The following is a 15951-nucleotide window of genomic DNA, read 5'->3' as shown; positions in this document are numbered from 1 at the left end:
CTGAGGAACACCTTACTGGGGAGGGAATTCTTGCATCAGTTGCAGAGATGCCACTCATCTGCAAATACTGTTTTGCTTTCTCTTTTAAAATCACTGATCTTTTAAAGGATTTGTTTGCTAGCAAATCCCTCCAATTTTCCTTGCTGTGGTTGATGGCATGTCTGTGATTGTGGGAACTCAGCTGCACTTGCAGGTACACTGCAAGAGATTACCATGCTGCCAGTAGTTCTCATGGAGTGTTGCTGTACCAGAAATGGTTGATTACACAGGAGAAAAAAGCGCTGAGCAGTTATTCGATGTTTAGATAATGCTAGATGGAACATGATTCTGATTGCATTTGACTTAAAAGCAACCTCCTTTGCTGCCCCAAAACCAAAATCCCACCCCTGAAAATATTACAGCTGCCTCATATGGTAATTTTTTTATGATTTTTATAAGCTCAAGCATTTTTAGATGCATCTAGATACTTTGTCCATTTGGAAAGACGTGACACTTCATCTTTCACTGAGATACTTCAGGCTCATTCTCATGCCAAATCCATTTTCATTCCTGTTATATGAACCAGTAACACAGGTTATGCAATTAGGAGGAAAGTGTTTGCAGAAACAATAAGGAAAACCTGATAAATGAAATCCACTATACACTGTCAGTCATGCTGATGGTATTCCAATAAACACAAACATATTTTTGCATGCTCAGTTTTAAAGATACAGAGTAAAATAATTTATGGCCAAAGTTGTTTTTCTTTTCTCTCAGCATTTATATGTATATAATACTGTACACACCAAAAATATGTGTAAGGGAGCATTACTGTCATAAAGTAGAGTGCTAAAAAGGCAATGCTATAGTTAGTGTTGTAGTTATAATATTATAGTTAACAGGCTTTTTGTTCAGTAACTGGGTCCCTCTGTGAATGTGCTGTATACAGTCTTTATGCAATTAGGAGCACTTTTTAGGGTGAATGTTTGGTTTTAGGAAGGGAATTGGCTTTCAAGACAAATGCAGTGAGATTTATATCACATCTGTTATTATCTAAGTGGAGCTTTGTCTTGCAAAGGAGATTTGTCTCATAGAGTGCACAGTTTGGGCAGCCTTCGGTTTAGGACTGGGTGTAAAATTTTTTTCCAAGTGCTGCCCTGTAATTTTTTCTGTTTTTCTTTTTTTTTTTTTTTTTTTTTCTGTATGATATTTAAACCTTGCTTGGAAGACAAAATTGGTCATTTCCTTGTGGGAATTGTTGTTCTACTCTTTCACCGTCATTTCTGAGTGCCTCAGAAATGTTAATGTATCATTAGCATTTCTGAGGAAGTGACAAGATATCTCCACTTTATAAAGCAGAAGTGAAGGCTGGTGGTTGAAACATGGGTCTGAGAGTGTTTGCTGATTTGGAGGCTGCACTCAATCAGCTGATATCTTGGACTAATGCATTTCACAGGATCAAGGCACATTCCCTGTTGTTGAGTGTTCAGGAGCACTGCAATCTGAGCCTCAGTGTTTGAAATGAAGACTGAAGATATAAGAAGTACTCATTTTGTGAACAGCTGAGTCAAGACTTGGTGTAAATGGCTGCCCTATCAGCACAGAATACCTGGGAAGCAGAGGGTAACATAAGGTACTTTCTGAAAGGATGATGCTCATTTCCAATTGTCTAGAGGCTCTTTCTCCTGATTTTACTCTGCCTTTGCATGTCTGTAACAAATGAAGGAGTGCTCCACTGAGTGATGGTCTTCCTAGCTGCACTTGTGATCTTCAGGAAAGATACCTACTGAAAAGTTAGAAAACAGACTGTTTGTTTAAAGAGGCTATTCAGAGAAAACAGTCCAAGATGTTTCCACTCTCGCAGCCTGTCCAAGGTTTTCCTTGTTATTGTACAAAATAGAATACTCTATACATATATTTAAAAAGGGCCCTTATTTTATTTTACAGTAGTCGTCTGATGACAGTACCCAAGTCAGTCTCTTCCTTCAGCTTAATATGTACTTTTCTGCTTGAAAGCTGCTCATCTTTGCTCAAAACTGGTCTGTAGTGTCGTCCCAGTGACATTAGTTTACTACTCTGGATGGTGTTGCTGAGAATGTAAAACTATCCCATTAGCCTGTTTGCAATATAAAATAGGCTTCTGCATTTTACAAGCTTATGCAGTGTAGTAAGAATTTGGCAAGTGTAAAGGAAAAAGGTGTTAAGGAGAGCTGGCAGCTCCTTAAAGAAACGATATTAAGTGCAAACTCTTCCAATAAGGAGGAAAGCTAAGGAAATGCAGTGGAAGACCAGCGTAGCTAAATTGCCAGTTCTTCATGGCTCCTGAAGAAAAGTTGTTTTTTTACAGAGTGGAAAGTAGGTCAGATTTCCAAGAAAAAGGATAAAAGATAGCATGTAGTGACAATAACATCAGAAGTAGTGAGGCACAAAAGTATATTAAAGTATTCAGGTGTGTAACAGGTTGTAAGAATTAATTTTTCATGTACTGTGGTAATGAAAGAAAGACTGAAAGGAAAGGTCAGAGGATAAAAGGGATCAACAGACGGCATTGGGATGGCGAAAGCATCATTGGTTTGTTTGGGTCTCTCCCAGTAAAATGGATACTGTTGCTACTGATAACATGGGGCACTGCACTGCTGCTGCAGTATCCAGAAGATCTCACATACACAAATGAATGTCTCTGTACCTCCCAGTAACTAGAGAAGTGTACACCTTCTGCCCACACCCAGCAGTCTTAGGGTGGTTTTTCTGGAGGACGTTGCTGTACAATGCCTGAAATGTATTTTGGAACAGTCCACTGTTGGAAGGGAAGGGAGGAGCACAGGGTGCCTTCTTTGCAAGAATTACTCTGTACTTTTGTTAATGACTTAGATGATGGCACTGAGTTTGCTAACGATTTATGTAGAAAACTGGTAAGGATGAAAGATGCTATGAAAGAAAGGTCTGAAATTCAAGGTGGTTTTGTTCAGTTGAACAAATCATAACGGGAATGGTCATAGTTCAAAGAGATGTTCTACATGTGACTCTGGGGAGTAACCACCTTTAATGATAAAGGCTGGGGAATAACTTCCTGGGGAGTGAGTGTTCACAAGGAAGTCTGAAAGTTGCAGGGAACCACAAACCAGTTCATGAGTATGTATATATAACCACTCATGCTGTGGTATTTAATATTCCAGGGTGAATAGAGAGGAATATAGCTCGCAGAATGTCTGGGGAGAAAAAAAAAAAAATCCTTCCTTGACCAGAGTACCATGTTGGTTCACAAGGACTGTACCTTGAAAAAGTAAATCAGCAAGACTGTGCAGAGGAACAGTGCCAACACTGAACAAACAATCCTAGAAAACATAACTGATTAGTAGGTATTGAGAATGTGGCGTAGATGGCTGAAATATGCTTAGTGTTTGTTACAGCCTTTTGTATGTATGGGCTGCTGCAAAGATGGGGAGAATAACCCAGTTTCTATGCCTGTGACAGCACAAAGACTAAAGTTCCAGCAAGAGAGAGAGATGGTGCTACCATGGTAAAAGTAGTACAGCACTGGAAGAGTTTGAGTGCGGAGGTTATTGAGTCTCTGTTATTGGAGATCTTCAGGAACAATTAAGAAACATCTTCTGACATAATACAAGATGTAGTATTTTTTGCAGTGGTGCTGGACATCTGATTCTTCTTCCAGGGAGAAGCATGTTGTTTTCTGATGTGCTTACTCTTTTGTCTTTTATATCCTTTTCCTCTTTGGTTAATATCACTGTTCTCTGGACAAGAATATCTTAGATGGCGGGGGAGATTTCGTAAACTCACAGCAGTCATTTTGGTACAGAACTTCATGGGGAAGTGCTTTAAGCTACTATATTTGACCAACTGCTGCAGCTGGAAGAGTCACAGGCCATAACTTCTTAGTGAGAGTGTTGCTTATAAACAGAGTAAGGACTGGGACTTACTTTCTAATCAACATATTTTCTGAAGACTTTTAAAATGCATGTAACAGTCTGACATACCAGCTGTCACCAGAAATTGTGTCCCCCACCAACACCGGCATGCGGTGCGTTGGCACTCATGTCACATGGAGAGGGAGTGTTGACAAGTCCTCTTGCTAGTCACCTTAGAATGACAGGGAAGAAGCCAGGGTTCAGTGAAGGCGATCTCAGGAGAACACCAGGAACATCAGAACCAAAACAGTCTGAGAAATGAGTTACAGGGCTGGTCCAGGACTTTCACAAGCCCAAGAGAAAATGAGTGCAGCAAAAGAGAAATTTTCTCCAGCCTTATTCATGTTTAGCTTGGTGTTTGGGACTGATTGGAACCTCTCTTGGTGGGACAGCAGTGCAATGCCATTCCTGAGCAATCTTCCCAAGTTCCAAAGCCTTGAGCAGCTATGGTTGCATTTGTGTTAAAATTGAATTATGTTTTCTTTCAACTTAGAAACCGAACTTGGTATCCAAGCCAATGCTTGATAGCATCCTTTGTCTTCGTGATGACAGATGGAAGTATGTGCGGAGCCTCCTGACCCCAGCCTTCAGCGATACCAAACTGAAAGAGGTAAGGTGTACATATTGCTGCTTTCATAAGTTTGAAGACTTGTGCAGGCATCTGCTTTATGGGTCCATGTTAAGGATATCCATATTAAGGATAGGTAAAACCTGCTACTTTGTGCCATTGTATCTAGACCTGAAGAACACATGCAGCAGAGCTTCCATAAGGCATGGTTCAGATCATAGACTGGTGAAAATCCAAATAGATTATCTGAGGATTTGATTCTCTCTCTTCCTCTTTTTAAATCAGTTTGTTCATGAAAGTGTAGCATACTCAAGAATGACCCTTATCCCTTTTTCTCCCCTGCCCTGTTAGGAGTAAGCTTAAGTCCAGGAAAAGTTATTGCTCCCAGTTGGAACATAGCTTTTCTTGATGTGCAGAGTCAGCAACTCTCATGTTAACACAGGAACTGCTGTCAGTCTATTTTCACTTCTCCATCTACTTCTCCTTCCCTCCTCCTCTTATTCTTTAATCCTTTCATATAATAAAATAAGTCACTGGAACAGAATGTCATTGCCAGATATATACCTCTGACTGAAAATAAATGTCTCTGCGCTGACCTGCTGCTAATTTCCTATGAATGTATCAGCATTTGCTCAGCCATGGGAACCCATTACCCAGTAACAAAGTCCTGTTCCAGTGGTACGATATCTCTTAATTAAATGTATATAAATGATTGACTGGTTAAAATCTCCTTTCAAAGAAAACTACAAAAAACCACCCCAACATAGAAAAATCACCTCTTCTTTTTTATGTTTTATTCTGAAAGGGAATCATGCCTCACTCCAGTGCCCAGTCCTGGGTTGTAGAATTTTCCACTGGGCAGACGCTTGTGTTGTTTTGACATGCCGCTGTCGAAATCCACAGTAACATCTAAATGTGTCTGGCTCTCCCAGCTCTATAGACAGCGGTCGCTTAGCAACGCCGGCTGTCACCTCCTTATTATGGTAAATTCTAATTGGCTGCGAGCCTGGCGGAGATGCTGATTAATCACGACTGACAATGCCATTGGTTATGCGCCCTGACATTTGCTCTGTCACCGACTCCATCACGAAATTTCAGCAAGGCAAGGGTGTTTAAATATGCAAGCGATTAGTTGCACATGGCATGGTGGGGAGAGGAGAGTTTTGCATTTTCCTAGCGGAAATTAATCTGCCTTACCGCAGGTCATCGTCTCTTTGCTTGTGGACTAACAAAAGATAACTCTGCACTCCCCTCAATTTGTGGAGAGCAACCTCTGCCGGCACCAGCCAGGCAGGCTTGGCTGAGGAACACAGTGAGGGCAAGAGAGTGGAGCCTCAGGGATCCTGCTTTGGAGCTGGGCATGCACAACTGCAGGGGCTGGCCGATCAAACCGGTCTGGGAGGAGAAGTCATGGTGCTCCCTTTGCATGGCTTGTTGGTGGAGCTGGACTGCAGGAATAATGGTAGGAGGTAAAATGGAGAGCTGGCCACTGCCTGGTAGCTGTCTTGCATGCAAAGATTGAGATCTTTATTTTTAGCCTGATAATCAGCTTTGCCCATGCTGCCTCGTCCAAGCTCTGTGGGAAGGTGTGTGACTGTGCATGGGCTTTGGGTGGCCTGGAAATTGTCACTTTCTCCTCCCATTCAACAGCAAGTGGGAGAAAGAGGAGTGAGGCAGGTCTCTCTGAAAGATTCAACTTTGCTTTTCTCTCCCACGCCTTCACCAGAAGTCCATCCATCCCTACACAGGCAGACACTTGCAGTAAGCCTGTGTGAGATTAGGAACTGCTGTTGAACGGATGTGCTCCTCAGCCTTGCATTTCATTTCTACCCAAATACGTTAGCAATCCTGGGATTTGAAGTTAATGCAACTTAAGTCCTTGCCCATGTGCTTTTCCTGCTGTTGCTTAATTTAGAAGCCATACCAACACTTCTCAAAGGAAATGAATGCTCATTAATTATGATCTCACTTTTTAACTCTCCCATATTTGGTACTCAGAACCTCTACAGCAGCACGGAAACAAAAATACCATGTTCTAGTATTGGCCATACTACAGAGTATCTAGCATTATCTGCAAGACATCCTGTTTATAATAAACCCTTCCTCTCTACTTTAAATTACAAACACAAATTTGGTACTAATTCATTGCCTAAGAACCTAGATATGCTATTTTATACATGTTTATAAACACTACTAGGACATTCCTCATTTCTTCTTCCAAGATAACAATTCCTTTGACAAAATCCCACACCAAAGTCTTCCACTCTGTTCACTCTGGATTACTGCCTTAACTTTGTTCTTCTATGCAGACTCCACAGTGACACTGGAGAGACTGCAGACCTCATGAGTGTCTTTGGAGAGTGGTTCCCCCTGAGTGCTGCAGCCCCTAGTGCCACTCCAAACATAGACTAGTCTGTCTGGATGCTCTGAGAGAATTGGGAGCTATTAGCCTGTGACAGAGCAATAAATGTTAACAACTCCTTGTGCTCTCCATAGCAATCACTTCAGACAAAAGATGCACCGAGGGACAGAGAGTTCAGCATAGGCTCCTGATATCTCCGTTTCAGAAACTCAAGAAAGGACAATTTCAGGGCTAGCAAGAGTGAGAAGAAAGAAGCTTCTTTGGCCTGGCTGCTGGAGGACAAGACTCAAGACAGAGTTAATGTGTGTTGCTAAGATTTAACCTGCAGTGTTTCACAGTGGCACGTGGGTCTGTGGGTAGAGGCAAGCTTTGCTCTTGTCACTTCAAAGAAGCGGTGTGATGTCACTGAGAAGTTCACTGAGCTTGAAGAATTTCCCCATAGTATGGCAAATATCTCCAACAGCCAGCCAGCAAATGATGGAAAGATGATTCCAGAAATTTTTGAATTTTTCAAAATTACAGGAAATTAACTGATACTAGAGGTTATAAAGTTGTTGGGTAACCAATATAGTGATTTCTGTGTGTCTGCAGAGAGTTGTTTTTGTAACATTTTTTCAAGAGTTTCTGACATGTTTTCCAGCTTTCTCTTTTCTCAATTTGTCTTTAAAAGCTGTGCACTGTTTCACTTTGTTTTTATGGATTTTTATGTCTTGGGTGTTCTCCCTTTTTAATTTTCTTTTTCTAACAAGCATGTAAAGATTACTGAGGGAGTCCATTCCAGCTGAAGGAAGGTTTGGCTCTGGATAACACTGAATGCAAATACTGTAGTGGTGATGAATATAGCATAAAGCAATAGACTTGTAAGCTTGATCCTGCAGTAAGATTGGGAAGCATCCCATGTGAGATGCCACTGGAGTTGGTAGCAGATCTAATAATAAGCTCTTTCCAGTAAGACCCCTGAATGAACCTCATAGTGCCTTTGCTGTGGGAGCACTAGGAATGAAAAATGAGAGATAGGAGGCAGGAAACCCAAGAAATGTCACTTCCAGCTCTGCCATTGACTGCCTGTGGGTGATCTGACAGAATCTACTTAAATTCTCTGCACATGAAACAACTTTTTTCTGTTAAGTGGGAGCAAGACCAATCACTGAAAGTTGATCCAAGATGTAATTCATGAGGAATTGGTGAATTATGATACCTAGAGGCTCTAAGTAACAGAAACATTTCCCAGTGTTCCTGTCATGCTCTCCTCAGCTGTTACGTATTGAAACAAGCTGACATGTTAGTGATCTTGCTGTACCAACCTTGATTCTCTATTTAGTATTTCTTATTTTGTTCCTCTTCTTTTTGCTGTGGTGCCTATGATGATCCTGCAGTTCTGGACTCCTTGTCAGACTTGATAAATAGCTTTACTCTCTTTTACAGCCAACACCAGCAGAAAACCTATTGATTTTTATTTATTCTGATGGTGCTGCAGTAGTCTTGTCATCTCCTATCAGTATGCCAGGGATCCTTTCCTCCATTAACAAACCATTTAAACAAAACAGAACACAAAAATTAAAGGAGAGCACAGCTTAATGTAGCATTGTCCTAAATAACCTGTGAAGTGGAGTTTGTGTTGAGGCATCTTTCAAACAAAGGGAGACATAAAGCAGAACTGGTAATAACATGGCAGAACAGTGCAAAAAAATCCTCTAGTGTCACTCTCAGGTGCGTAGATCATTCATGTCCCACTAGGACATAAGATTTGGCAGTCCAACCATTAAGGTTTCCTTGATTTGCTGTTAGTCTGTGCACATTGGCCAAAAGCATTTTGGGAGTGTCTCTGGAAACTGCTGTTGCTGCTAAACAAAGCAGGTGTGCTCACCTAAGACAAAGCAAATCACTAATGTAAAAACTGATATGTGAAATGTGCATAAACTTGAGCCACAGGCCAATATCTTGTTGAGTTGCTCATTTTGGCTAAGTTGTGCCCAGGAATAGCAGGACTTCACTCTCAGGTGAAACAAATCATCTCATAAAACATCTTTCTGACACTCTGCTCTTTTCCTGGTTTTGTTCAGGGACTTGAATTCTGGAAGAAAAGTAATTCTTGTCTTTTTTCTCCTCCTTCCTTTACATTTCATAACACTGGTGGGACAGGAGGCCCAATATGACTTCTGCTTGCCGTCTGTGAGCAGTAACGTCTCCAGTGTATCTGCCTGCAGTGAATATGATCCAACCTTCTAGTTTCTAGTTTGGATGATAATAATAAGGGGAATAATAATACTGGTGAATACTGAGGGCCACATCTAACTAGAGGAATGTGACTCTGATGCCTTTGAATAGTGCAAAGATCCACATGCTCTGTGCATACGGAGAATCAGAAGCTAATTGTTGTTATGTGCCAAATAGCATATTGGCAGGATTCATACAGCAAAGCCCCTGGCATCACGAAAACCCTAACCCCAAATGCTCTTCCTTGGCAAAAAGAAAGAAATTTGGACTCTGGGCTACTCTTGCTATTAGATAACTGTCAGATCAAATATTTACAGGGACCATATTGTTTAGATCTTTCTTCATCTTGTACTCTCAGCCAATCTGAACACAAAGCAGCTGGGGCTTATTTACCCACCAAGAACTGAATCTCAGGCAGGTTATGCAGGTTTTATGTTCTGACTGGCAAATCAGAATGTATGGGAAGTCACTGATATCCAAGGCAGTGTAGATCAATGTGTCTGTTTCTGTGCCAGTTTCTACACTTGGTATAGTTCACCTCCCCTGACACTACTTTATTTTTCTTGACAATCAGACAAAGATTTTGAGGTGTTATGAGACTTGAGAATGTTTCAGTCTATGGTCTTTTTAGTTTGCAATCTTGGACTAATTTGTGTCCCCCAGGGGAATAAAAAACCCAAACCTAACCTAGGATTTTGGAGCAGATATCCCCTGTAGCTTTCATATACAAATAATTGTCTTATTAATGTGGCTGTTATTATCATGCTAACAGTAAATCAAATCCATGTGCCCCCTTCCTGTTTTCCTGGTTAGATTTACTAATAAAAATACCTTATAGCTAGGAATGAATTGCAACAGTATTTTTAAAGGCTGGTGGAATGTGCGAAGTGCAGAGGTGCTGTGGGATGCCCTGGCCAGACATACATGCCCCTGACATCTCTGCCAGCTGTTGAAAAGTGATAGCAACCAGCTGGCTGGTTACAGATCTGGTGATGTGATGGAGAATAAAAGAGAAAATAAGGCAATAAAGGGAAAATCTGAAATGATCACCATCTGTTTCAGAAACATCATACCTGTTAAAAAAACGGATTTTCATTTTGCTCTCCTTGGCTGGTTCAATTCACTGGGGGGGCCTGGACCCAGAGATTATGAAGTATTTCACCTTGGTTCAATCTGTTGAACAGAAATGTATTAATTTGGTTGAACCATTTGAGAAAAAGCTTGCTGCAGGGGACCTTCTTTGGAGAGCCAAAAGGGGAGGAAGACTGCCACATACTGCAGTGTGCACCTCCCAAGAGTCTAACAGCTACTTTTACCAAACACTAATCTGGCACCGGAGTTGTCTTGTGAGACTGTGGCAAAGCCCAGATCGACCTGGCTTTGCTGTGCAATTTCTCTCACATAGGCACGGGACCTCGAGAGCAGCTAGACACATTCTTGAGTCAGACGTGTGCCTTCGGAAAACATATTGGATGCTCCTGCGTTGGCCTTTTGACTGTGTGTAGTCTTGCCCATGTGTTAAGATGGCAGTGTGCCTGTGCACAAAGTGTTATGCCAGTTTCACAGAGGTAGAAGTGCCAAGCAAAATGGACTTGGCTGGGCAGGCTGCATAGCTCTCAGAGTGTGCTGCGAGGCTGCAGTAAGTCTTTTTTGGTAACAAGAATGTCAGAGGAGTAGGATAAGTATGTTCTCATGTTTGTTGACATCTGTGTGCTGAAGGAGGTAGTTCAGGAAGGAAAGGCAAGTTTCTGTGTGTATGTTGCTGATGCTTAGTGTAGTTGTTGAGGCAAGACTCTGGTATTAAGTTGTAGGCTGCTCTTGGTAGTCTATATGGAAAGAGCTATAGGATATAATTCCTTTTGGTTCATGGCTGGATTGTCATCCTTCCTCTGTCCCCCCATTTGGTGCAATCAGGAAAGTGTCTGATTCCTCATATGTAGGAAGCTCGAGGGACAGAAAGTGAGACCTTAATAAGGCCTTGATGTTTGCCTGTGCTAAGGTTTCCATGAAGCCTTAAGAAGAGACTATTGCACTGTTGGCTACAGCCAAGCTGTAGTTAAATCTACCTGACCAGCAAGTGGCAGTGACTAGAAAGAACCCTTAGATGAATAAATTCACATAAATATCCATTTAATGGCATCAGCACTTCAGAAAAGCCTTTCTTCCTGTACCAATAGCAGTTTGCCCTCAGCAGCTTGTAGTGCTATCCAGGGTTGTTTTCTAGTGTACATGTTAAGCCCCTCAAACTGAGAGACAGCAGGATAGAACTGATGCCAATGCCTTTACAGGACTTGGGAAAACATTATTCCTCCTGCCCTGGAGCATATGTAACCTAAATGTGATGTAGTCCAAATAGAAATCATGATAAATCCTTGTTTGGAATAGGAAGTGATTAAACAGAGAGTGGGATGTTTTTACCTGATATCACTCTGTGTATGTACTGGGGCAAGAAGCATTGGTCAGGTAGGTGACACAGCCCCTTGTATTTAGGCCAAGAGCTGGAGAAGGTGTAAGGTGTAGGTTTATTTCGAGCAGAAAGTACCAACATTTCACCTTACCTGTGCATAAGTACCTAACAACACCTGCAGAGGAACCTGAGATCTCTATCCCATTTATCAGATAAAAATAATTTAAAATCTTTATTTTTGTTTGTTGTTCTTTTTCTTAACATTTTAATGTTTTTTTTCACAATTCAATATGTTCCTTTCTAGATGACACCACTGATAAATCAGGCCTGTGACATCCTGCTGTGTAACTTGAAGGTCTATGCAGACTCTGGCAAAGCTTTTGATATCCAGAGGTATGTTCAACATGCCAAAAATTAGTAGCAGTTTATTAAAAAAAAAAAAGAAAAAAGTCAATAGCAGCAGTTATTCTAAATTCACACTTACTGTATAAAAGATTTTTTTTACCTCCCTCACTTTAAAAAGTGGAGATCATAGTTTAATAGAGAGTGTGTCTGATAAAAGCCTTTTCTTCCTGGGGACAGCCACTGCATACTTGAAAAGTAATTTTGGTAAAGCATCTAATGTATTTCTGGCAGTTATTTAATGAAGTTTTAACAGCTGGAAGAACAAAGGAAGGCTGCAGCCATCCCTGTCCAGTCTGTTCTCTACAGGCTGCCAATAATGTACAAACATAAGAATTGATCTAGTATCAAATATATCTAGTCCATCACTCTTTTGCTTTTTTTCATATGAGGTTCCTTCCTGCACTTAATCATTCTTACCACTTTCTTCATAACCCTCTCTCATAGCATGCTAGGTTTTTGTGAAACAACAGGATCAGTACTCTAAATGAAAATGCACCATTGATTTATAAAATGACATTTTAATATTTTCCATATTGTACTTTTTCTCATTTGTTATGCATTTAATATCCTATTATCTTTTCTGTTGCTCTTTCATCAGAGGTCTTCACTGAACTGTTCACAATGCTGTTCTGAACATCTACTCCATTCTCTGAGTAGATGCATTTCCTCTAAGATCCTGGGTAGTAGTTCAAATGCATTCTTTCTAACAGGCACTATTTTTGCTTCACTTTGCTTAAACTTCATTTGCTGGGTTGGTCAGTGCCCTCTGAAGATCTTCGTGATTTTTACCAAACTGAAGCAGCACAAATAATATTGTTTCATCAGAAGAAATGGATATTTAGCCACCATTTATTCATCTTTTTTTTCAAGTACATATGCACATGTACATGTGCATGTTCACACGGGCACTTGCAAGTGTGTGTGTGTGTGTGTGTGTGTGTGTGTGCGCACAGAGATCTCTTTATTAAACAGCTGAAGAGATGCTATGAAACCTCAAGATACATTATACTAGCCTACTGCTGGGATGAAAACTGACCTTTTCAGTCCTTCCAGTCTTTTCCCTTCTTTCCATTCGCCCTTTGTCTTTGACTGGTCTTTTAGCTATTGATCCATTATAGGGTTTCACCTCTCAAGAGACACTTTGGAAAAGACCCTTTGAAAGTATAATTGAATGATGTTGACCATCTTGGAACATGATCTTCCAGTTGTTTTACCATACTACCATTTCTGCAGGTTTGATGTGCATATAAATGTGATTCTCATTCCACTGCAGTTTTACAGAATTGCCTTGGGAGCTGGTTTTTTTGGATATATCTGTAAACTCCTGTGACCTTAGTTGTCTTTAGATGTTTTGTGTTTTGCCAGCAACTCAAAATTCGGTTTTTAAGGTTGTTTTTTTTCAGTACCTTGGAGAGGTAGATGATTGAATCCTTCTGAAATTATTGCTTTATAGCAATGCCCCCTCTTTTAACATTTTAACTTCTAATGATGCTTTTTGTGAATGTGTGTGTGTTTGAATGAGTTGAAGACCAAAAGAACTTACTTGGTTTTGCATTGTTGTTGTTATCTTATAAATCTTCTCTGGTGTGATCAGAATGAAAGATCACAAAGATCATAGTTTAGAAATACTGATTCACATAATACATACAGGATATAATGGGCCTGACTCCTGTTCTTCTCTTCATACATGCTCACTCAGATTAAAACACCAGAGATTGATATTAGCCTTTTGTAAGGATAATGGAAGTACAGATATTGCTTACTTCACCACAGATCAGAATTCCAAGGATATTTTACATTCGCAGTCCACTTATCTCAAGTCTTAATAGAGCTGCCCATTAGGAAAATAAAGATGGTAAGACAACTGGATAGATGGTCAGATATGCAGGGAGCCATTTAGTAAGTTCTGAAGTTTCTAGATCATGGTCCACAGATCATTTGGTGTTCTCAAAGCACCGTCTGCTCCTCTGCAGAGATTTCACATGGTGTCAGTTTCTCTTGGTTTTGTCCAGAGTTACACTACAAAGGAGGTATGAAGAAGAAGGAAATCCTTAAAGACCTTTAAGATTAAGATTTAAGATTAAGAGCTTTGACTGGACTGGAAGTAGGTGTGGTTTTTGCAGTTAAAAAAGAGAAAGGAATGATCTCATTTGTTAGGATGAATGCTAAGAAAATGCTTATTCATCTCTGATGTGTTACATTTGATTTCTAGGTCATAACAAATTAAATTGTTTTTAATAAAATGTTGGTGGAACTACTGAGCAGTATGAAAATAAGTTCACTTTGTAGATGTGGAGAAAGTTATCATTAACAAGCATCAGCATTTGTCAGAATGATGGAAACATCTTGTTGGCACAGCTCAAGTCTAAAAGCAAAAGGAAACTTGGTGGCAAAAATTAATGTTTTATGATGTTTGTAGAAGCAAGATATTAATGGTTTTGTGATTTGTAGATAATGATTTATCATTTTTCAATTAAATGCAGGTGTTACAACTGCTTTACCTTGGATGTTGTTGGTAGTGTAGCCTTTGGTACTGAGGTGGATTCTCAGAAAAATCCTGATGACCCCTTTGTTAAGAATTGCAGAACATTCTTTGAAATGTCTTTGTTTAAGCCTCTTCTCATTCTAATCCGTGAGTATAGTCTACATTTGTCTACTTTCTTGTGGTAATTTCATAAAAGTCATTCTCAAATTGCAAAATACGCTGAAGCCAGAGCAGAAAGTATTGTAACTGACATTATTTCAGAGAGACTCAGAATGCAACCTACAGGCCACTTCTACCCTTGGGATTTCTACCATATGCTCTACAGGTCTTGTTACCATTAATGAGACTTACTCCAGAAACTGAGAGTCCAGGAGCAATGCTCCTGGTTCATCTGACAGGAAAGTTTCTGGGTCCTGCAGTTTCTACAATACTTATATAATACACTTCATACTAAAACAGAGTAATTTCCCTTTGGGACCTAAGTGTAAAGTTTTTGTGCACTTGGTTTGCTTAGTAGAGACTGAGATCCCATCTATTAACAACCCACTAAAGAAAAGAGGTGGAAGAGTATAAACAGATTGTGTAAGTACTCCCAAATCTTTTTTGAACAGTGTCCACAGCCTGGTTGATGGTTCAAAGGATAAAGATCACAAGTGTCATGAAGACAATGCATTTATTTTAGATTAATAGATAGGCAATGCAAGAGTAGGGTATATGGCCACGTTGTTCTAGGGCATGAAAGCTAAGGCTTCATGGTGGTGATGATCTTGATAATTCAAGGGCAGTAAGAATCAGAGCTGAGGTAGCCATGGCATAATCAAGGCTTTTGAGGTTTTATCATCTTGTTATCTAGACCTGCACACAGTAGTATCAGGTGGTACAGTGGCAAAGTTTCCTGTGCCCATCTGATCCTGCTGGCATTACAGATTGCACCTGTACTTGCAGTGCATCAAGTGTTTCCTTCTGGAATTGTGTGTCCAAATTGCCCTGGGGTTCATGTTTAACCTGATTGCAAAATGTGATTTGTAACCAATTTCTTAAGGGACAAAAATGTGCACCTATACATCTAAGAGTGTGTCCTTCATTAAAGAAAGTTTCTGTAGTGTTTGGACTTGGATTCCTTGGTTCACCTCTTTCTGCTCGTTCATTAATGTGGTGAGGATTTCCACAATGTTGTTGCCCTGTTGGCAGGGCAGGCTTTTTCCAATGACTGATTTGTTAATCGTAAGTTGTTCATAAGTTAATGACAAGTTTATTAGGATGTAAGACTTCACTCAGGTTTCTAGGTTGTGACTATAAAAGTATGGACTGGAGACAATCCTTGTGATAACATCCCACTTCCTAAATCTGTGGCTTGTTTAGAGAAGCAAAATAAATAGATTCATATAATACTCTGCATTGGAAGAGACTTTAAAAAGTCATCTAGTCCAATCCTCTGAAATAAGCAGAGATGTCTTCAACTAGGTCAGTTTGCTCAGAGCCCCGTCCATCCTGATCTTGGATGTTCCTGGGGATGGGGCATCCACCACCTCCCTGGGCAACCAGTGCCCCTGTTTTACAAGCTTTGTTGTAAAGAACGTCTTCCTTATATCTAATCTGAAT

General features: G+C 40.3%; 1 protein-coding gene across 1 annotated transcript in view; it reads left to right on the top strand.

Annotated features, from left to right (window-relative positions):
* The window catches only part of TBXAS1 (thromboxane A synthase 1), a 237160-nt gene that overhangs the window by 133134 nt on the left and 88075 nt on the right, over nucleotides 1–15951 (top strand). The window contains exons 6-8 of the mRNA XM_086884738.1: nucleotides 4399–4515; nucleotides 11764–11852; nucleotides 14348–14496. Of these exons, the coding sequence (XP_086740864.1) occupies nucleotides 4399–4515; nucleotides 11764–11852; nucleotides 14348–14496 (355 nt within the window). The remainder of the gene's footprint in view (nucleotides 1–4398; nucleotides 4516–11763; nucleotides 11853–14347; nucleotides 14497–15951) is intronic.

The sequence above is a fragment of the Cyanistes caeruleus genome, chromosome 4 (assembly GCF_971803275.1).
Source record: "Cyanistes caeruleus chromosome 4, bCyaCae1.hap1.1, whole genome shotgun sequence".
NCBI classification, from domain to species: Eukaryota; Metazoa; Chordata; class Aves; order Passeriformes; family Paridae; genus Cyanistes; species Cyanistes caeruleus.
The sequence above is the reverse complement of the archived record's forward strand: the minus strand, read 5'-3'. Positions and strand labels throughout refer to the sequence as shown.